Here is a 24612-nt window from a genome sequence, read left to right as displayed (position 1 = left end):
TCTGTTCATTGCCAGCTGAACAGATGAGCAGAAAGTGGGAGGCTGAAAGTGAGCAGGGTCTCAGTAGACTGTACCTCGATCCTGGTCCCTCTGCGGTAGATGTTCAGGTCGCTCAGGAGGAACTTTCCTGACCTCTGACTTTCTATCTATAGGTCAGAGTTTTTACAGATTTGTTTGATTTTCTTTTTTCTTTGCAGTCCAACAAATACAAGAGAGGAAAGTGTACTGTGTTACTGTACCTGTGGTGTGTTTGGCTGATGGAGCACTGGGAGGAGGTGGTTTCTTTGGTCTCTGGAAAAACACAGAGAAACATTCCCAAACCTTTAAGAATGTGTCATGTCTCTGAGAACTTCAAGGCTTCGTATCTTACGGTAAACAGACAACTTTTGCATTTGTGCACAAAATGACCTCTTTCTCCGCTTCTAGCAGTTTGACAAAGTTATCTGGGAAAACACCTTGCCGTCCTCCGATCTCCCCCTTCCACCAGCCTGCATCAGCACACTCCTGCACGAAAAGACAGGAAATAGTTTGGTCTGAATTGGATTTGCTAAGCATATTTAATGTGCACCTGGATGCAAATTCTTCTTACCTTTGCAAACAAATCTAGCTAACCAAATGGCGTAAAAATCAAAGGAGACACACCTGCATAAAAAAGTGATTACCCAAATACACAAAAAAAACATTGTGTGAAAAAAAAAAAACACCCCCGCACACATAAACACACGTTTATGGATTTACCTTGGTGACAATGTTGATGATTTCCCCCTCTTTGAGCGACAACTCATCTTCATTTTGTCCTTCATATGGAAACAGCACCTTACATAGCTCCCGCCCTGCAGATACATTTCAAGATAAAGTTAAAAAAAAACGGCTAAAGAACCGGAAACAAGAGATGACACCCATATTTTAAAGTAAACCATTTCAACTTGTGAGAATGACAACCCAGAGAATTTTCCAGCAACAGAAAGTAGGAAAGAGGGAAGAATGGCCCTGAATGAATGAATAAACATAAAATACTTCTTGAGTTGGAATAGGAAGTTTTACCATTTCACTTCCCTCATTCCCACTACTTAAATGAATATTCATGCGCATTCAATCACAAAGTACACCAATATTGTACATACTGTGTACATTATTTGCTTGTGTTTATTTATCTTCATACATAACTATATCTTCTATGTCAACATAATTTAGTTTTAATTGGTATTTTCTTCATTCCTTTAGAGCTAGTTTGACATATTTTGTTCTAATTCTTCCCATTTCTTAGTTTTTTCTCATTTAAATATGATATGATATATACAACCGCACCACATTGTTCGAACTTGTAATGTTCAATAGTAATAGTTTACCCCTGAACCTTCTAATATTTGACAATTTCAGCCACATTTCTGCATCATTAATAAAAAAAAATGTCCCTTATTAAAAATAAAGATCAATCAATCCAATATTTTAATTTGAAAACTAAAATATGTGAATGAATAAAACTAACCATTGGTTTTTTTGTTATTGTAAAATGCAGAAAGGATGAAATACAACCCTTATATGTTATTTTCTGAAAGCATTGCTTTAACACACTGGTTTACAATGTATTTGTGTGCAATAAATACAAAAAGGAAGATCATGAAACTATTTCCTGATAAAACAGCTAAAAATCATTATTTTCTTTCAACTTTGACATTTACTCATTGTTTGGCATCTGGATTTCAGTTTCCTTCATCATAGCTTTTCATAAGCGCACAACAACACAATGCTGTGACAAAGGGAAGCTTTTGCATGAAAGGTAGGAAGTGATCTAATAGCTTAGGTATGCCTTAAAATAAAGGTTACAGTATACAAGTTCCTTTGTTTCCTCACAATGCCTTACTGAAATGCAGCCTATTTGTATTGTAGTTTTTATTACAATTATTAATATATACAAGTAAAGTTCTAACATCACCTTTGGCTTTGCCCTCAGGTTCGGTCTTCATGGTTTCCGAGGCAACACTTGCTGCTTTGCCCTCGTTGGCCTGTGAGGGACAGTTGGAAGAACATCTTTTAGTTTCACACACAAATCTCATCCTTATGCACTTACAACTAGAGCTGCTTTTGCAACCCAATTTAAAAAAAATGTAAACCACTCTGTTTCAGTTTGGGACTTCCTGTGCCTGCCATGATGATTTTCTTAGAGGTCTCTTGGGGATATCGTGACCTGGTTTGATTCAGATTGTGGTTGGTGTGACAGAGCAGAGTTTGCTCACTAGCATTGGTGCAAAACTGACATTTGTCTTTCCTGTATAATCAATAAAGAGTAGTGTTAGCCACGTTAGCCGCTCCTATGTCTCTTTTAGTTGACAATGACAACACAAGATAATGACAAACATCTTAGTTTGGATCATTATTATGCAAACACATGCTAATTGGTTAAACAAAAGTATACCTGGAGGTAGTTTGTTCCTAAATTGAAGTATTGGACAGATTAAACTATTAGGATAAGATAAATGTTTATTGATCTAGAGGGAAATTGTTCGGAAGCAGAGTAGAAAATAGGTGTGCAGCTATAAATATTTTGCTAAACAGATGAAAAATGAAAGGATACATATTTGTCTGAACCAAATTTCATAGTAATTCAAAAGCTGATGACAAATCTCACTTAAAAAAAAACATCAACCTTATAATGGCACTAAAAGAGAAGTCAGTGTATCACCAAAGTTTGTAAGACTCATTTTCTAGGGACCATACATTTCTATAAAAAATGTCATGCAATCAGTCGAATTGTTGTTGAGGTATTTCAATATCAACCAAAGTAGTGGACCAACAGAGCGACCAACATTGCCCCGAAACATAAAAACGATACACTGACAAAAATAAATAATTCATTTGATACATCCACTTTACTCCAGTGAACAGCACTGTCCCAAAGCCTAACTAGCTAATTAGATTGGATTTAGTACAAAAAAAAACAGAGCTGACTTCGTAGTGAAGGGTGTGTGTGTGTGTGTGTGTGTGTGTGTGTGTGTGTGTGTGTGTGTGTGTGTGTGTGTGTGTGTGTGTGTGTGTGTGTGTGTGTGTGTGTGTAGTGCAGGTTGTTAAAGGATCCGTTGTTTTCGGGCTGGAGTGGATCCCTTGACACTGTTTGTGGAACCAGGGTGGCTCTTCCACAGGAAAACACACACACCACACACACACCACACACACACACACACACACACACACACTCACAAGACCCGGTCTGTCCCGAAGACACAGCTGTGCTCTGTTCTGTTCGGCCCGAGAGAAAAAAAAAAACCAGAGCACCTCCCCCGCCAGCTTCTCTCCTCTCGCTACACCCTTCCCCTTCTCCTCCTCTCTAATGAGACCCATGTGGTGCCACAAGCAATGAGACATCATTACAACATGAGACGTTTCCATGTCCGACTATCACATGTTTCATGGTGTCTTATAGGAAGTAGGAACTGACCAATAGAGTTTCTTGATGCCACAGATAGAGATACAGCTATTTTTGGAAAGACCCAGACAGTTAGGCTTTATAAATGATCAACACTTTTAGTTTCGAAGGGAAAAACGGAACAATGTTCTCATTTAGTGCAGTAGAAATCACACATGATCCGACAGCTACTTTATATTCTGTCTGTTTCAGAGGAAGGTATAGAACAAACATTAGCAACATTAACAAAGGTGCTGTGTGGCCTGGTTTATTCAAGTAAGTCAATTTTAACGAGAAAGTACAACTTTTGACATTACATAATGCTGATTTCTTTTAAGTCTCAAGCTTATGGGCATGACTTCTTATGACCACATGTTTTTGCCCACAAATTGTAAGACAACATGACTGTAAAAATCATGGCTAAGGTGGGTCATAGCAAACGGTTGCATATTTACACTTTGTCAGCTGTTTTAGTGCTGAGCAGATGGTATACTTCTGCCTGCACCCATGAAACAATGCTGATAAGAGGGGTGAGGTTAAACGAAAACGGTAAACGGTAAACTCAATGAGTTTGAAACCAAAACAACGAGATAAAAGAAACTAAAGGAGTATAAAAAGGCATTAAGAGCAGGGTGACAATTCTTTGGATTTTCACTCCAAGCAACCTCATTCAACTTTCACAGTCAATTCAAATAACAAATACCAAAGACACAACACATTTCTCCACACATTAAGCTAACCTTTTCTTGGCCAATCAAATACAGGTTACTTGTTCCATTGCTTATATATATTCATAATTGCCCAGTAATTTGAGCCACAGTTCGAACTCTAATTCTAATTAAAGACTGAGAGGATATTTTTAATTCACTATAATGAATACAGCAACCAAAATATATATATATTTGATGGTTATTGTACACTAGAAAATCAAGAAGTTTGTGAGGGGGGGACTGTTACTAAGGGAGATACAGTAACAGCCTGATGAATTACAAATTACAAAATAGCCAGTCCACTGTTATTATCCAAGTAAAACCATGTCAACACCCAGCTCAAAAAATAGCAAAACCTTGAAAAATAAAGAATGTTATTTATTTGTTATAATTATTCAGTTTGAACATTCTTTATATAGCATTGAATAGGCCTGGTGGAGGATCCTGCCTTAGGGAATGACTCCCCCTCCTAAATTTTACACTGTAGACTTTGTTTACAAGACTCAGCTGATCACAAGACTGAGTGACTTTGACTCCTCTCATAGAAAGAAATCGGGAGGAAACACTGAATCAGAATACCTTTATTATAACATCCCTTATGCCAGAATGAGAGCTGAAATATGTTGAAATAATCCAAGTTCTGATTAAAATATACATAATCTACACCCAATTCTCAAGCGGTTGACGTATCAATGCAATTATCAAATGGACATGGCTTGGCATGACTCAGCGTCAGCCTCTGTCCCGGATGGAGGCGTTCACTGTCACCTCCTCCAGAGCGTCATTAGAGAGCACAGAAACTCGTCCCACCATAAACATCACAGCCCCCCACTCAGCAGGACAGGCTGACACACATCCTTCAGAACAAACACACACACTCGTATATATCTGCAGGAACCACAGGTGAACCAATATGGGCTTTTAAAAGTATTAATACAAATATTTTTTTTTCATCTACATAAATAATTCGGTCTATTCTGTCTTTTTTACTTTCTGCATCTGCTTGACATTAAGCAGCATAACAAGTGTTCTGGTTAAGCCTCAGTTTCATTTGGCTGAACATGACATGAGCATTTCAGTTTTTGTGTAGTTGATGAGTTTCGGTTGTCCTTATACATCATGCAGAAAAGCAGGTTTTTAATGAAGGTTTAGAAAAGGATAAATCTGGATTTGTAAAAAAATATGTTATGTCTTCTGATGACCAAAGGGTTTTTAATACTTTTTAATATATGTTCTTATGAAAATAGTCAAATATACACCAAAAGTTATTCTGCTTTCTCGTGTGTTCTGATACAGGTATTTTAGTTTTATAAGCTTTTCAGATATCTGAATTTTAAACATCTTAAAATTGGAGTTAACTGACCTCTAAAAAGGCAGATTTAAAAAAAAGAGATCAAATAAAACAAAGTGTTTCTGCATTGCCAGATTACCTCGGAATACGTTTAGTTGTTTTCTTTGTAATTTTGACCCTTGAATTATATAATCATAAACTTTATGAGAAATATGTCAAGAAGTATTTTGTGTGGTCCCCACCAGCATGTTTTTTGGCAGGGTAACAGACATGCATTTTGACTTTGAACACACACATACATGTTGTAATCCTTATCACCAAATATTAGCTTTCCTGTCTCCTTATCTTCTATTTGTACTGCACCAAATCTAACTCGAGAGCACTGAGGCTAAAGCACAACACTTGAAATACTGCTTAATTTAAGCCAGAAAGAAAAGCAGAGGATGAGAGAAGAACATAAGAGAAAAATAATGAAAATAGAACCAATCAAATACGTGAAGAAGGCAAAAGAGAGGAACAGGAATAGATAAAACTTGACCCTACCGTCCTCTCCTCTGCTTCCAGTCCCCCACAGACAGACAGAGCTTTGCTACATCAGCTCCGGCAGCAGCAGGAGACAGTGTGTGTGAATATGTAAACGTCAGTGAAAAACTGTATAACCTCCCCTCCTGTCTCCCTCTCCCTCTCTCTCTGCCCTGTGAAGCTCTCACTTCTGCTTTGCTTGTCAAATCCCTGCAGGATGTGTGTGTGTGTGTGTGTGTGTGTGTGTGTGTGTGTGTGTGTGTGTGTGTGTGTGTGTGTGTGTGTTTGTGTGTGTGTGTGTGTGTGTGTGTGTGTGTGTGTGTGTGTGTGTGTGTGTGTGTGTGTGTGTGTGTGTGTGTGTGTGTGTGTGTGCAGTGTGTGGGGGTGTATGTATGTGGGTTAGAGTGTGATTGTGCACGTGTGTGTCAACATAAAACCGCTTCCTGTGCCGTTAAACTGAAAGCAAGGAAGGGGAGGAGCCAGGGCTTGGACTTCCTTCCTTCAATGCTAACAATACAATGATCACAGTATCAAAACATGTATGAAGTAAGTGTGTGTGTGTGTGTGTGTGTGTGTGTGTGTGTGTGTGTGTGTGTGTGTGTGTGTGTGTGTGTGTGTGTGTGTGTGTGTGTGTGTGTGTGTGTGTGTGTGTGTGTGTGTGTGTGTGTGTGAGTATTTGTCTCACCTTGTCCACCTCTGAGTCCACATCCATAGAGCGTGGTCTGAGCTTGACAGGTTGATCTTTGAAGATGTCGCCAAAGCCAAATCCACGGACCTACGGGTGACACAAGGAGATGAAATGAAAGCTAACGCAGTATGAAAAAGGAACACTTCACCAAAAATCTGTGGTTTCAGTTTCAAACAATGACCCCTGGTGGCCCTGAACATTTGTGCTGTCGCCTGCTTTGTGGGTGGCTTATATTCACAACAGTTTTAGTTGATTTAAATGGGATCAAAACATCCAAAATAGTTGTCGTAGCCAAAAACAGTTCCATCAATTGGAGAGAAGTGCATTATAACAGGTTGGAAGTGGCTATGTATGGACCTTTACATATTCCTACTTTTCACTAGAATTAGCTTGGATTCAAAGTTCTATCCGCTTTGAATTCAACCTGACCACATCTGCTGTTCGCCACTGTTCAGGCCTACATGTTTAAAGTGTTTGACACATAAAACATCGATTTTTATTATTTCTTCAAAACTAAATTATCCTCTGATAAAAGAGCATTACAAATAATCGAGAAACGTGGCAATTATAGCGGTAAGAACATATGACATTATTAAAGTTGGGTGGTATTCTCTCATACCAGTAAGTGCCTTTGTTGTTTTTTTTAGTCATGTGCTGCAATCTTCCTGTTTTGTCTCATCAAAAAGCCTTAAACTCCAGGGGCTTCATTCATAAAATTGTCCATAGGATTCATGTGTAAAGGTTGAGTATGGTTGAAAGAAAGATACTCTGATTTATTAAACAGTTTGCACACATGTTCTACGCTGGTTTTCCTTTATAAATCACAATCAACTCAATATGTGGTTCACCCTTTGTGTGTCCTTAAAAAAAGGACACAGGTGTGTAAAACGCACTGGATGACGCAGATAACGTCCTTTCACTTCCCTTTTTATAAATAACAGTAAACTAATTGTATTCAACCCTGACCCTTCAAGCAAAGTATCACGTCTTGGCGCACAGCATAATAATGATTACTTTATTTGTATCGAGTGTTCAACAACACAGTTTCAATGTGCTTAACAATGAAAGGTTCTGAAAAGTGAAACATATGAGGAAGTATTATTTATTCATTATCAACTTTATTTATTTAACTACAGTAAACTTGATAAAACAACACACTGCGCAATGTAATACATTGCTCCATAATACATTGCTCCATAATACATTGCTCCATTAATCACTAACATAGCAGCCATAAAATAAAGATGGCAATGGCCAAATGCCAAACTAGAGGATTCAAAACGATAACCGACAAACCAAATGACTTTGTCTACTTCTCATATAGTCTATTGTAATAAAAGAAAATGGCTAGATTTCCAACTAAATCGCTTCCTGTGAGGTTCACACTGTACGATACAGTGAATACATTTTTAGCAGACCTAAACAAACTTTGATGTTGATGATGGTCATGACTAGTTTGAATAATTCTAATGTTTTGTTGTTTTCAAAAAATGTAGTGCAGAGAAATAAAGAAGAGGACAGACTCAGATTTCTCCATATATAACAGGGGTGTCAAACTCAATTTCATCGCGGGCCACATTAGCATTATGGTTGCACTCAAAGGGCCGGTGGTAACTATATAAATATACATATATAAATATATAATATATATAAAATAATGTATTATATGACATTATTGCCTCTGAATTGGATTATTATCGGATAGGGTAATAACTTAGTGATTAACTACGTCAGAAGTCCAGGGCAAATAATTGCAAGTCTCTTCAGTGCGCATGTCACAAAACGAGATGCATTGTGGGACATGTAGTTTATGGGCAACCTGCTTCTGTAAAGTGGCATGTAACCGTATAATAAACGTATTATATTCTTTGCAAGCTCTTGCGGGCCACATCAAATGAAGTCGCGGGCCGGATTTGGCCCCTGGGCCTTGAGTTTGACACCCCTGATATATAAGTAATAAACATCATCATTTGTTAATCATCATACATTTTAAATTACCTTCTTAGGCTGGATTTCTCCTGACCCTGTTTCTGACCGACTGTCCCCTCCATCACTTTCACTGCCTGGGCTGTCCTTACCTACACACACACACACACACACCACACACACACACACACACACACACACACACACACACACACACACACACACACACACACACACACACACACACACACACCACACACACACACACACACACACACACACACACACACACACACACACACACACACACACACACACACACACACACACACACACACACACACACACACACACACACACACACACACACACACACACAACATTAATTTGCTGCAGTGCTGCTGCAAATGTAATATTAGTTGAATTATTTTCTTATTTTTTGTATTTACTGGTGCGGGAGCTGCACAGCTCCTCCTGTGAGGTTTCTACAGATTGAGTTTCAGAATCCGTCGGGATCACTTTGGTGAAATTTGAGGGAAACATTCCGGACTTCCCATTTAGAAATCCCTCCCACCAGCCTTCCTCTACCTAAACACACACGACACAAAACAGAACACAAGCAAAGATTTAAACAAAAGACAGAGCTTTAAACAGATATATGCGTACTGACTTTCTAAATAGTATGTGTTCAGGTTTAAGGTTAAGCTTTAAGGTGGCAGTTGAGCAAACTAACAGCACAATACATTTATCATAGCAGACATTTTGACTTTTCGTAGCAGGAAAAGCAAAGGTGGAACTAATTGTGGTAACAATGGCTCCATTACATCCCAGTGAACAATCACAGTGAGCAAGCATGCACAATACCAGGAACTTGAGCTGAATCAGATGTTATTACTAACACCTTTGCCTTCAATGACATGTCAAAATGTCTGCTGTGAAAACGGCTTGTCAGGCTGACCAGGAAGTCATGAGAAAGGTCATTTCGGTAGAGCCTTACATTTTTTAATTAATGATGGCCACACATCCAGTTTATTTGACTTGTGTGCATCCTTTGAGGATGTCGATATCCTTACAAGGCTTGATTACTGTGTTGGTGCCTACACACGTCTTGCTAAAAGTCAATCAGACAGCTATTGGAGCCCTTACTAAGGCGGATCACATCTCTCCAGTTCTCTAATCTTTGCAATGGCTTTCTGTTCCTCACATATTTGAATTTAATACATTACATAAAATAAAAAATACATTTCTGATGTGTTGCTACATAATGACCTCAGGTGCCTGTGACTGGTGTTTTCTGTCCCCAGACATAAAACAACATATGAAGAAGCAGTATTCATTTTCTAAACACAACATATCTGGAACAAACTCCCAGAAAACACAACTTAAATAAAATGTAGAACTATTCATATATCGCACTTTAAATCTTAAATCTGTTTATGTGTCTTTTTGTTTTTCTTCAACATTTATCTTAAATGTATAAAGAGCATTAGATCTATTAGCAGAAATAGAAATATAATATGATGTTCCTCTACCTCTTTGTACGGCCATGTATTTAAAGAGGCAGAGAAAGGAAAAAACTAAACTTCTAGAGAGGGCCTTACCACGTTGGATAGGGAGGGGTTAGCAAAGTGGTATAATTGGTTGCAATCTGCAGCCTCACTGCTAGATGCCACTAAATCCTGCAGAATGAACCGTTAGAGGCTAACCGGCTGATTTCAAAATGAATAACTCCATTATGACTCCAGTGAAATGTGATGAGTCTTACCTCTGCTATGATCTCAATGATGTCTCCTATTTTCAACCCTAGCTCGTCTTCATGCTGAGGCACGTAGCTGAACGACGCTTTACACCTCCGCTTACGGATTTGCTCTACTGCAAACACACACACACACACACACACACACACACACACACACACACACACACACACACACACACACACACACACACACACACACGCACACGCACACGCACACACACGCACACGCACACGCACACGCACACGCACACACACACCACACACAACAAGTGTACATATAAACATATTTAAGCCTTACATGCATCATGATTGGCTCCCGCACTTACCCATAATCCATGACTTACAGTGAGTGAGCAGGTGTTTACTGACTTATTAAAATCTCTCCTGGCTGAAGACAGACAGGTGACCTTTGACCATTGAATTAGGAGACAGAATTACTAACTGTCTCCAACACCAAACTCTCCCCACTTGCCTTGCAGTTGTTTGTCTAACACTCATTAGCCTGCTCATTACTCTTCACTCATTCCTCCAGCTGGGCGATAAAAAGCCCTGCGATTCCTCTTTTGTCCACATAGTGTCACTGCTACTAAAGTGAGAGTGCATTTGGTGGTGGAGGAAGTATTAAGATCCTTTACTAAACAAACAGTATTACAAGAGTCAAAACTCGCCATTACAAGTCAAACTCCTGTGTTGAAAAGTATGCATGTATTCAATATAGATGTACTTAAAGTATTAATAGTGGTACTCATGCAGAGAATACACAATGCACCTGTTGTAGTCTATATTATACAATCACATTATTATAATTCATGCATTATCTACAATAAGAATTTTAATTTGGAAGGTGTTAAAGGTGGATCAATTGTTTTTTCTAAATATATATTTTGTGTTTGCAGCTGGTGATTACTTTCACTATGGATTAAGAACTTATTTTCACTATTATTGGATTGATTGTTTGGTTTGTAAACATAAAGAAATAGCAAAAGTTCACAGAGCCCAGAATAACTTTATAAATTGTAGGTGGCATGAAAAGCAACTCAAATGTGAACTTAAGTACAGCACTTGAGAAAGGTGTGTGCACGAAGAATGCTTGACCCAAATCCTTCCTTACACTAATAGGATCTATGTTTCAGATTAACATGTATGAGTGTGTGTGACAGAATGTGTGTGAGTACCTCTCCTGCCCGGTCGTACACTGGGATCCGACACAGGGCTGGACCTCCCATTGGACAGTTCTGATCTGATCATGCTGGTCTGTCCTCCGTCCCTCTTCCCATCTTTCTTGATCTCCTATAATAAGAGAGGAACAGGAGATGAGGAGTGAGTTTAAAGGAAAAAAAACTGTGCTCCGGTGAAAAAAAATTCAGATGTTAAAATAAAGATATCTCAAAGTCTAAATAGCAACATTAATATACAAACATATAAGAGCTTGACAAAAAGCACAGCTACTATGAAAAGGGTGATAACATTCAATCACAAATATGAAAAAAAAGTAATTGTAATGATCAACTACATCTAAGTAAATCTAATGCACCACATAGGGAGTTCAATCTAACTTAAATACAACAAACTCTGCAAATTAGTCAAAAATGTTTACTTTATTTAAGAATATAATATCTTTCAATGTGGTATTCAACTTGAAAATAATAAATAAACAAAAAAAGATGTTGCTCTTTACAGGGCAATCTGCTTGTTTAAACTCTTAATTCAGATGAATGTTGACAATGTCAATCATGAAATACATTGACATTGTCTGAAAACATTAACGTGACGATAATATGTAATTGATTTAGTGATTATCTGAAAACAAAATAACAAAATTGAAAAAATGGATCACAAAATTATTTTGAAAAAGAACACAGTGGAACAACATAGACATTTAAATGAAGAAAAGTATTACATCTTGTAACTGACTTGAAATGCAATGGCCTATTAGGTTGCATTATTGCCAAAGAAAGGGAGGGACAATGTTTATTTGTAAAAATGTGATTCTGCTTGTAATATTAGACCACTAATATTAGGTATAAATTAATCCCACATTAAAAAAAAATGTACTTAAACATGTGACTCCCAAAGGAATAAAATGATGGTGTTAAAATGTACCATCACATGTAAACAACAAATGTGGAAATGGACAAAAATTATTTAGTTTTTGAAAAAAGATGTCCAATAAATAATTTGTGCATACACCTAAGATTGTCAAAGCGAATCTCTGTTTATGAGTGTCCCTGTACTGAGCTCCAGTATTACATGTCAGTAACCCAGGTGACCCTCAATGTTTACCTTCAGACTACCGGCCAGATCTCGTAAAGCTTGTCCAAATACAAACACACAAACAGAGCACCACCCTCTCCCTCACTGCTGAAACCTTCCCTTCTGTCCACATGACTTTCACTCACATCACAAGATAGCATGCGAAACTGATCAAGAGAACTGAAGAGAGACAGGCAAACAAATGTGCCGAGTGACAGAAGAATCAACAAGGAGGCAGATGGGGAGACAACAAACAGGGAGACTCTCACACGGAGAGGGAAACCAAGAAAATAGACATGACGGTTCACATCTCTCCACCACATTCATCATGACACTGTTTCATACGCCCTGGCCTTGTGGCAAACGCAGCTCACTGAAGCATAATGGTATACTGACTCACATAATCTAACCCCTCACCCTCACTCTGTATCTGAATGACCTGGTATGGCGTGAAAGCCTTAATGAGCCTCCGAGATCCAAAAATATCGACAAGGGAAGACATTTCCTAGACAACAGGAGAAGCTTATCTTAGGTTAAGAGCCATTTTAAGGCTTCAAATGTGGAGAATTGACATAACAGTGAAGTAAAATAGATGTTTGTGTTGGAAAGTAAACACATTTTTCACTTGGCATAGAAAGGATTCTCGATAGCGGAGAGGGCGTGTGCATCCTCTTCTAACCGGAATGAATGAATTATAAGCCAAAGATATAAATGTTCCTCTACAACCACAACATGTGAGCACTTAAAAGATTACTGTATTCACATGACTTCTTGCATTTCTCCTCCATATTAACATACCTAATACATTTAAAAATAGCTTTTTCTTTTTTTGGCTGCTTTCTGCTTGCAGTAAAAAAATTCCATGACTTTGCTTTTGGTAGTTTGTTAAGTAGGCTAATGTAGTGATAATGTGGAGTTGGAAAGAAAAGCAAACATTTAATTGTTGGCAGTTTGAGTGCAGATGGACTTGCTCAGACTCTACATGCCCTTATGTACTGCAAACAAGTGATACACATTTGTATTAAGAAACTTTCTTGCACAGACAACACTTTTAACTTAGAGACAAGCCAACCTACACAAAAATGCATAGCAGCCATTGTTTAGCCTATACTGTAGATTCCCTTGTGGTGCAACAGAGGCGGTGTTTAGTTGTTTATGCCTTGTGTAAAGCAGTAAAACATGAATTCTAAAATCCATCTGTTATCTATTGAGTCTGATTGTTTTAAATAATTAAAATGTTTGAGTGTAATGCAAAAATAAAGAAAGAAAACCAGGGACAAAGCTAACTGTTAATGTTCCTGGATGCCTTTGTTACTACTTGGACCGCATTCATTCTCTACTACAATTCCTCCTGAGGGGACCCAGTCAAAGGAAACCCAGCTGAAAAGAGGAGAGGAAGACAACGTGATTCATCATATCTGCACAGGAAACACCTGCATAATGTCCACTGCAGGGTTGGTAGTGTTTGTCTGTGTAATGTGTAAAAGTATGTTGTTTACACTGCACTGCTTTAATGCTAAACTCCGCTTTGTGCATCCTCTCTAACTAGACCTCTCACCTTTGTCTTCCAGTCAGAGATAAAGCAAAACAATGCAGTGTAGCAGCTAATCCACTGCCCTACAAAATAATATATAACTTCGAGACAAACAGAGAGAGCTTTGAATGTAGAAATCATTCTGAAATGCAGAGGAAATATTGCGCAAATTCTTATTTCCCCTCTCATAAACCTTATCCTTGTTGCGCAACTCCACCACTGGTCACTCTGGCAGAGTAAGAAAAGCTTTACACAAGCTGTTATAAAGATTAGTTTTGATACCATAAATGCACTTGACAGATTTGAGATGATGTGCTGCGTGGTTTTTGACATTTCCCAATTAGGCAATTTGTTTGCGATAGAAATCAACGACAAGATAAAAATGTTTCTAACTGCTTTAGGGTTTGACAATGTATCTGCACACTGATTAATGCACCTTGCGTTAGTTAGCATTAGTAGCATGCAGCATCACCATGTGTTATAAAGTATACCACCCATGCTTAGCTTACATAATTAGCATTTTGTTTACCTGAGCTCACCATCAGAAAATAGCTCTTAAGCTGTTCCAAATATGCAAATAAAAACACCTTTTAAACTGTCTTTGAGTAAAAAAACTATAGTCAATGACCTTCAATTTAATAATCTTATTAGCTGGCTGGTAGCCATGATGGCACCAGAGGGGGTTTGCTTGCATACCATCACTTCCTGTCCCCTTCTAAACCTGTCTGTCCACATCCCCCACTTCCTAAAAACACACATGCATACACACACACATACACATTCATCAGCATTGCAAAGCTTAATGTCACTGATTCCCATAACTGCAGTCTTGTGACAGACCAGTCTGGTATTACTGCATTACTCACAGCCTTTCTCTGTCTCTCACACACACACACACACACACACACACACACACACACACACACACACACACACACACACACACACACACACACACACACACACACACACACACACACACACACACACACACACACACACACACCCCCACACACACACACACACACACACACACACACGCACACACACACACAAATCCACATCCACACACACACACACACACACACAAATCCACATCCACTCCATCACCAGTGGGACTTCACAGGCCCATTGTCCGGCTCCCTAACAATGAATGAGCTGTGATATTCAGTCAGCTGTAATAAAGCCTGGCTGCATGGCGTACCACCTGACAATAGACTGACTTCTACAGTCTAAATGTAACTGTACTCTCTGCTCTTGGCTTTTGACACATTTCTACTTCCCCCTATGGTACAGTAAACTTCCCTGTTTTTCATCACCACAAACACACAGTTTTATTACACCATAAACCGTATCATTATACTCTCACACTTACATGTTACATTGTTGCTTACATAATGACTTACATTACAAATCGATCCATAAAATATGGCTTATAAATAACCTAGTCATTTTACATTTACATTTCTGCCGCTTTGGGGGTTTACAGAAAGCACCAAGGTTTTTTAATCTGATGTATTTTTTTTTCTCATCTTGTAACTGTAGCTGTAAGGGTATAGCAAAGTCCGAGTTAAAGCAAACCATATTCATCTGACAAGTCAGCATGGTATACGAATGGCACGCAAAGTAAATTAGGAGGAAAGAAGAAAAAGGAAGTCGGCTGATGGGCTGAATTATCAAGTCTACCGGACATGTTTAGCTTCTAATTTTATTTTCTCGCTAGAAAAGGGATGGCATTCTACAGTATCTCCTGGAATCTCTCAAATTGTGTACCAGATGCCAACAACATTTTATCAGAAATTCATGTTGGATAAAACAGCTTCTGAAAGCCGTTCTCCACAGACCTTTCGGAAAGGCTGGGAGTACTTTTGAAAGTTTCCTTTCACTCATCCATGCTTTATCTCTTCTCGTCTCGATTACTGTAACTCCCTATACTCTGGATAAGGCCAAACATCAATATCTCGTCAACTTGTGTAAAATGCCACAGCAAGACTTTTAACAAATACCAGAAGAGTAGACCACATCACCCCTGTGTTAATCTCTCTTCACTGGCTACCTGTCTGTTTTAGAATTGATTTTAAGATTTTACTGATTACTTTTAAAGCTCTTAACGGTTTGGCTCCAGGTTACCTCACTAACTTGTTGTGCCCTTACGAGTGCCCCAAAACTCACCTTTTTATTAAAGCTTTTAACTAATGATAACACCACTCTGTTTTACTCGACATCCATGTATTATTTGTTTTACTTTCTTTTTTTTGTATTACTACTGCTATTTTTGAAATTCTATATATTTTATTGGGGGGATTTAGGGAATTTTTGACCGCATGCTTTGTTAGTGCCTGAACGCCCTGTTCTTAATCCATGTAAAGCACTTTGTGACGTTGTTTTGAAAAGTGCTGTATAAATAAAGTTATTATTAGTATTATTTGCATGCATTTGATGCAGTGCTCTTAACCTTGATCTAAAGTCCACAAAATAAACTTCAGCATAACATTATCTCTTTGAATGATCAAAATGCAACCTCTATTTCTCTATTACTCTCCCACTTAAACCCCACTCTATTAAACTCTCCCATGTTAAAACATGTTGAACTCTCACCTTTGAAACATCCCACGCTGCAGTGACACACTAGAAACTGCAAGTTTACTCTGCTGTTTTTATGGGGGGCCTATTGTGGGCTTATGGAGTGTGTAGGAGACTAAAAGAATCAGTAGAGAAAACGAGGTGGTGGTGGTATTTTATGAACTCACCCTGACAAAGTTATCCGGGAACAGGCCCCTGCGTCCACCCAGCTCCCCCTCCCACCAGCCTCCATCGTCCCGCCGTATGTTTACGATGATCTCGCCCACCGTCAGGCTCAACTCATCGTCCTGCTGAGCCTCATAGTCGAACTCCACTACGGCCTCCACTGGGCGACATAGAGAATGAGGAACAGAAAATTAGTCGGTTAACAACAATTTGTTTTACTTTTACTCTCTGGGACCGTGGTTTTCAATGAAGTGATGCAAAACTGAAAGTGAAAGAGAAATACACTCACAGCTGAACATACACAGCCATTTAAAACAATTGATTGTCTGTTTTAAATGCAATTTACTTTGGCCTGCAACACAGAGATAAAGTAAACTGTTATTTCTCTTTGGTTTTCTCATTTCCCATCCTTTCAAATGCACACAAACAAATAAAGGCCAGAACAATTACTGATTACATTCTCTTACATGTAACTAACAATAGTAAAGGAAAACATTTAAAAACTAACCCTGATTAGACTCTCTTACATCCAACTAGCAATAGTAAAGGAATACATTTTTAAACTAACGGTCCCAACCCTGTAATGTAATAAATTACCCTAGTAAACAACCCTTGTAATATTGTATTTTGTTGCTGTTAATCAATACACTACTTACAAATCATAATGTGTTATTGTCACAAACTGTAGATGAGTGGAACCATGTGAAAGTGAAAATAAGAATAAAAAATACACTAATAAAAGTAGCAATATAAATAAACATCTTGACATCTCTGGTGCAAACTCTAGTGTTCTATTGATGCATACAGTGCTAATGATAGACGATACAAAAGTATAACTGTATTGTTTATGCAGCAAAAGGCTGAATATGAGGTTGATAAACACAGAAGTGTACTCTCTCATGTAAATATTTACAAGAAAAGAGAAGTATAATGCCCTTTGAGCAGCTGGAACTTGAGTGCTGACTCATTAACAGTAGCTTAATACATCTTTTTTTTAAAGGAAAAATAGATGTGCTTAAATAATTGAAAGAGTGAAAGCTGCTTCTTTGCTGTGAAAATGTAAATGTTGCTGAATTTATAAAGACAAAACATAGAAATAAAACCGGAATACGCCTTACTGAAATGTTGTCAAATACACTTTGGTGAATAAAACAAGGATTATTTGTAAAGAAAATCTATTAAAATGATCTCACACACACCAACTCATATATTCACAGACACAAAAACACCTTGTGGCCGCACGAGCAGCTGCTAATACTTGTAGAAATTTACTGAATGTGTCATGATATCGCATATAGCTTTCTTAACTCTAACCCCTTTACACTGGACACACAGACACACAGACACACACACACACACACACACACACACACACACACACACACACACACACACACACCACACACACACACACACACACACACACACACACACACACACACACACACACACACACACACACACACACACGCACACACACACACACTTGCAAACACTCATATTGGCTGCAGAGGCCTGATCCTTGTCTAAACGGTGTAGGCAGCTAAAGGGGTGGCTGTGGAGGGGGGTTTGAGGCGGGGGAGTTTTAGGGGGTGGGGTAACCATGGGAACTACAGTATGAAAGGGGTAGCTATGACTCAGACACAGTGGTTTCCTTCCAAAAATTATCTCTCACTTCTTCATATATTGTATGACGTGCACAAAGAGCAACATGTTCATACACACCAATATACAAACAGACAAAATGTGTTTTCATTTCATTTCAAACCTTTATTTAACCAGGTAGGTCCCATTGAGATCATTGATCTCTTTTTCAAGGGAGACCTGCAGCAAGTAGGTAACACATGAAACATAAAACAACATAAAACAATAAAGGACATCCTACATCATATTTACAGGGCTACATTTACATACCTATCGACATTTACAAGTACCAACAGTATCAAGTGTCATTGCACCTATCCGAGCTTTAAAAACATGCAGTGGAACCAAATTGCTCAGTTTCAATTATTTTTGAAGACTGTTCCAAGCAAGAGGAGCTGCGCACATAAAAGCTTTCGTACCTAAGTCAGTCCTTGCACTTGACACATGTAACAAGACCACATCATGTGATCTCAGGCAATAGCTACCTGTAACTCTCTGTGTGATCAGAGTGCAGATATAAGATGGGAGTTTACCCAACATGGCATATGAACATGTATATGACTGAGCCTCCATACAGTAAGTGAAGGCAAACCTGCCCTTGCATACAGGGTACAGTGATGAGTAAGTGCTTTACAATTAGTAACAAATCTCAGTGCACTGTGATAGGCGGCATCTAACTTGTTCAGGTAATGGGCAGGTGCATTCATATAGATCAGATCACCATAGTCCAGCACAGGTAAAAAGGTCACAGAGCCTTTTCCTGGCCTCAAGTGAGAAACAGGACTTGTTTCTGAAAAAGAAACCTAGCCTAACCCTCAGCTTTTTAAGCAGATTATTGACCTGAAGTTTAAAAGAGAGACAATCATCAAGCCAGATACCAAGGTATTTATAACAGGCAACCACTTCAAGTATTTTTTCTTGCACAGTAACAATATCCAAAGCGGTCTCTGGTGTCTTTTTGGCTTTTGAAAATAGCATTACCTTAGTTTTATCAACATTTAAAAGAAGCTTTAGTTCAGAGAGCTGAGTCTGAATAATATTACAGTAAAAACAGCCTGCAATTTAACAACAGCCTCTTTAATGGAGGGACCTACACAATACATCACGGTATCGTCCGCATAAAAATGTAAAGTTGCTCCATCCACATTTTGACCTAAACTGTTGATATAGATGGAGAATAATAGTGGACCTAAAACACCATTTGTAATGTTTAACCACTCAGAAGTGAGCCCATCAAATTGAACACATTGGGACCTTTCAGAGAGGTAGTTCACAAACCACCCCACTGCATGGCTGGATATGCCAATACTGATGTAAACACCATCACAACCAAAAATACTTTACATATTTGAGAAGGAACAGGACTTTCACAAGACATCAATATTAAGAAGACAAAGCAGGTGACTGTAGTTCAAGTTGGCCTGGTGCTCAGATGGGGAGGATATGATTCTGGCGTGAGATAACTAAGAGAGATTAGCTGCAGATGACACAGTGACGTGGCACAAATACCATTTTGCTCACAGTTCTGATGTGTCTAGGACACATGTGTCAAACTCAAGGCCCGGGGGCCAAATCAGGCCCTTGGTGGATTTAATTTCGGCCTGCAGGATAATTTTGAATTACTATTAGATCTGGCCCGCCGCTATATTGCACGCACACCTTCACTCAATCCTGAGGATTTCCTCAGCTCAGAGCCTGACCCCAAACATTGATGAACTTGCACCCAAGATGAGATGCCAAGTATCTGGCTTAATGTGCATCACAGAGCAGCAAACTGAGTTTCAATGAATGTTTCCTTCTGCACTTTTTTTCTTGTGACAACAGGGCATGTTTGGTTTTTTCTTTGAGGGGAATTGTTTTTTTTAAGCTGTTGTTGGCCTGTGAAAAAATGTAATCATAAGAAATGACTCCGGAAAATCTGCAGATAGAGCCATAAGAAATGAGTACCGATTTTTTTATTTTGGCCCACTGTGTATTTGAGTTTGACACCCCTGGTCTAGGGGAAGTACCACATATCATGAGAGTGGAAGTACAAGGTTCACCAGTTAGGAGAAGTATCTCGGTGAATTGATAGCTTGTGGCAGTTGTCTTGCAAATGACATTACAGTGCATCTGAGTGGCAGAACAGAACCACACGCTGCAGTCCACCCACCCATCCACGTCACTCAACAACACATACACCACTGAAGAAGACGACAGCTCGTGGCTCTCCACAGAACTTACACCACTGAGTGCAAAGACGGGTGCAAGTTAAAGTGACACAACGTAAACGCCAAATAGGCTCTGGAGCGGAGCACAGTCTGGTGTGAAGCTGTGCCAAGAGGGCAAACCCAGCCTTCAAATATATATATACTGGATATGATTTTACAAAGGAAGCAGCCTTCATTTATTCGTACATATGATGTACAACACAACATGATGGAATAAATACAAACACACAAGAACATTTGAAAATAATGAAATGCTCTTCAAAGCATTATGAATGTAGAGCAAACACGTTCTTAAAAAACGTCAGTAGGGGTGCATACGTTTGTTTTTGTTTTTTAAGTACACGTAAGTCTGGTGAATTATTTTGTTTTCTTACACAATTATTCCCATGAAAAGACCTGTCCTTCTATCCAAAGCCTGATATAAATTGTACCTCAATTCTAGTCCAAAAACTATTTAAAAAAACACACTGTTTAACTGGGTGTCCTGTTTCTTCATTATCTCAACACACACTCTGCTTTATTTTGACTCAATCCCATAGGTCCTATCCTGCTGCTGTAAATACCAAGGGGCAACCTCCAGGTTGAAAAAGCCAAGTCAATGTGACTAATAGTATGATGGTATTTTAGAAAACAACCCTACTTCTCACTTAATCTATAACTGTAGTAAGCAAAAAGGTTTATGGTCTGAATCACTAGTGTTTATGTCTCCTTCGATACAGATATGGACATACAAATGGACACAAAACATAAAAAATGATGGACCCATTGAGATAAATTGGATTGTAAAGCAAGGTTGGTTTGGACCAAGCAAACTTAAAAAATTAAAATCCCAAATATTATCACGTAAACGTTAATAGCACTTTGCTAACCAGGCCAGCACTAGCTAGTAACTAGCCGCTTAGTAAGCTAATTATATCGGGTCTTGCTACGCCAAAATGCCAAAATGCAAAAGTCTAGGTCATATAACCTTTGTACAAAGCCAATGTGCTACGCTACGTCACGGTGACTACGTACACTTCTTTTATACAGTCAGTGCTTATACCCGTTTTAATCATTTAAAGCTGAAGTCAGCCTCCAACAAGTGTGATAATCTTGTTTAAGTAAAGTTTGAAAACAAAATGGGAAGTTTTAAAAGGGGAAACAGAATAGACAGAAGTCAGAAGCTATCATGGGCCTCTTTAAGCTCAATGTTGGAAATCACCCGTTTTTTTCAGTAGCAATGGTTCAGTCTCATTAGCAACACAGTGTGTTTTAGGCAATACAAGGCTCTCACTCTACAGTACCTCTGCTGCTCAACAAAACATTACTGATAGAGCTTTAACAGAAAGTATCCAATTATTATCTTAAAAGCCAGATAAACATTTTAGGTTTTTTTTATTTTGAAACTGGGTAAACATTAGCATTGTCTTAGCATACAATTATCAGGCAGAAACAAACAAAACATATAATGAATGGTGTTGCCTGATGGCTGCATAATGTAGTTGCTAAAATGATAAGAAATGCATTAGTAAATAACATTAGTTTAGATCAAGCATGTGAAAGAAATTAACGGTCTAACAGGACTGGACTGTAACATAACCTTAATGTTCTAGCTCTAATTGGTGTGATAAAAACACGCTTTATATTCGCTCCCTAACCAACTTTCCCACCATCACATCCAATTGTACCCTCACAGCTAGCTAGCTTAGATTTGTCAATATGGTCTGTTTCAACAATCAGATTCAACGAGGTCTGTGTCTACTTATACTTATATAATTAAATTACTAATTTCAAACATACTTGCTAAACTTAACCATCCTTTCATTTTAAATAGCTGCATTGAGTTAGCAGTGTATTGGTCCTGAAACTTGAGATCAAAACTGCAACTGAAATGTCAAAGGACTTGTGTCATGGTTGTGTCTTCCGTTTGCCATGTTCTGATAGACAGGAGGCCTTGAGAACACAAGAGACAGATTATCTGAAGCCTGCAGACAAAACAAAACTCCCACTCAAGTGGTCAAGTAAGAAACACACTGCCATATAGGAACCATGTTGACCTGTAGTGTCCTCTGAACAGCTGCAGTCAGTTTAGATAAGACTGAACTACACATACAAACACACTGAACTCTGCAATTCCATGCTGCAGTTTGCTGGTTTACTGCAGACCTGTGTTGTATGCTTCAGTACTGTCGCTGATGATTTCAAGAGCAGCTGCGTGTTTTCAGTCTGTAAAACATTCACGCTGGACATAAGCCCACTGGGAGTCAAAGCCAGATCAGATCACAGACTTCAGCAAATTCCCCCACATTTAAAGTCAAATTCCAACTGTTCTCTGCCCAACTCATCATTCTGTTGCATTGCAGGACATTGTTTTGTGACACAGTCTTTGAACTCCCTTAACATGTTTCAAATGTTTCAAATTTCCAGCATTCCTCTTTCCAGGAAAGTTTTGGACAACCCCCAGATACAAACTCTGAGTATTCAGCTTTATATTTTCAATGTAGCTGGAGAGAGACAGTGCCAGTGACAGCAAACCAACATTTTTTAAGCACGGGTCAGAGAAGTCAGATCTTTTGAAAACATGTATTTGTGACTGTTAAGACTACCTATGATAGCAAAAGGTTGCCTCTTTAATGTGTCTATATTTGAGTAACTGCAAAATTATTCCTTAGACTTAAATTCTGAGTTTTAGACAAAGCTGACACTGTTTTCTCCTTTACAATCTGCAGTAACAGCACAATTACAGAAAGAAATCCACTTTAAGTACGTTTTCTTTTACTTTATCTGAAAAAAACTATTAAAATGGGCCCAGGATTGCTAAATGCATTACAACAATATGTACAGTATAGTTTTTCCTTTTCAGGCAGGTTCAAGTCAAGAAACCCAAAGTTGATATTTTTTGATTGATACAACAATACATTTTTACTGTTTTTTAATAAGGTATTCCTTTATAATTAGCAAGTGATTTTTCAATTATACAATATCTGTGTATTAAAATGATAGTGTTTGTGTTGTCTTGGACAGCATTGTTTGTCTGCAATGATTTTAATAATCTGTCCGCCTAATGTTTGGAAATTGGAAAAGCATAAAAAGTCGTAATGATGTACAACCTTTATGAACTACGTAATGAACATATGATTGAATTTACACAAAAACGACAATGTCACCAAAAACGTTATACATTGATGGCAGAGCTGAATTGGTTACAAATGATGAATAAACAGTAGTGGAAAATGTGGCAATTTATGGCGGGATTACCTTCACTTATTGAGACACATCCCAACCACCATCACCACCATACTTCCCATATGCATCCTATAACCTCTTTATATTCGTAAAAGGTATAAACTCCCTGTGTTCAACATGGAACATACTGTATAAAACTACGTTTAGATACAGTGTTGAGCTAATATGCCGGACCTATTTAAAGGCCCTTGTAATTCCATCTAAGCTAATAGTTGAATTAGTGGTGCATATTAGAGACAATTTTGCAATTAATTAAACTACACACCACACAGTGAATCTGGCCTAGGCCCATGGGGAAATTTCCTGATTTTCCAAATTGGTCATCCAGCCTTGACGGTTGTGTGTGTTCCCCCTGAGGCCAGCTGTGAATTTCTTGTTTACATGCAGCAGAGCTCATACAATCTTATAATAACACACTGTCAAGATATCCATAGGAATGTCTAATACAGTAGATCTACAGATTAGCCTACCAAGTAAGATGAACATAAAAAGGAAGTAACACCTTCATCCCTGCATGGCATCTGTGGCTAATTAGTAAATGTGTATATACACTTAATTAAGTTATTAATCGCCCACTATATCTGCAATCAATTAATTCCCATGCGTTTCAGGTGTGGAAGACCACAGTGCCGTGGGAATTGATGGCGATGATGAGAGGAATGTCACAGACAGGCCTGTTTCCTCCACAGGGACAGGGGG

At 38.5% G+C, this 24612-nt stretch overlaps 1 protein-coding gene across 2 annotated transcripts in view; it reads right to left on the bottom strand.

Annotated features, from left to right (window-relative positions):
• Positions 1-24612, bottom strand: part of sh3kbp1 (SH3-domain kinase binding protein 1) — a 31377-nt gene that overhangs the window by 6166 nt on the left and 599 nt on the right. The window contains exons 2-12 of one of the 2 annotated variants that reach the window (XM_034147075.1): positions 16837-16994; positions 11475-11589; positions 10306-10412; positions 8990-9128; positions 8613-8692; positions 6612-6701; positions 1937-2006; positions 739-833; positions 409-504; positions 240-291; positions 75-146 (exon numbers count right to left, since the gene is read on the bottom strand). In XM_034147075.1, coding sequence (XP_034002966.1) covers positions 75-146; positions 240-291; positions 409-504; positions 739-833; positions 1937-2006; positions 6612-6701; positions 8613-8692; positions 8990-9128; positions 10306-10412; positions 11475-11589; positions 16837-16994 — 1074 coding nt within the window. The remainder of the gene's footprint in view (positions 1-74; positions 147-239; positions 292-408; positions 505-738; positions 834-1936; positions 2007-6611; positions 6702-8612; positions 8693-8989; positions 9129-10305; positions 10413-11474; positions 11590-16836; positions 16995-24612) is intronic. The other variant, XM_034147084.1, reaches the window with a different exon arrangement.

Source organism: Trematomus bernacchii, unplaced genomic scaffold, assembly GCF_902827165.1.
Source record: "Trematomus bernacchii unplaced genomic scaffold, fTreBer1.1, whole genome shotgun sequence".
NCBI classification, from domain to species: Eukaryota; Metazoa; Chordata; class Actinopteri; order Perciformes; family Nototheniidae; genus Trematomus; species Trematomus bernacchii.
The sequence above is the reverse complement of the archived record's forward strand: the minus strand, read 5'-3'. Positions and strand labels throughout refer to the sequence as shown.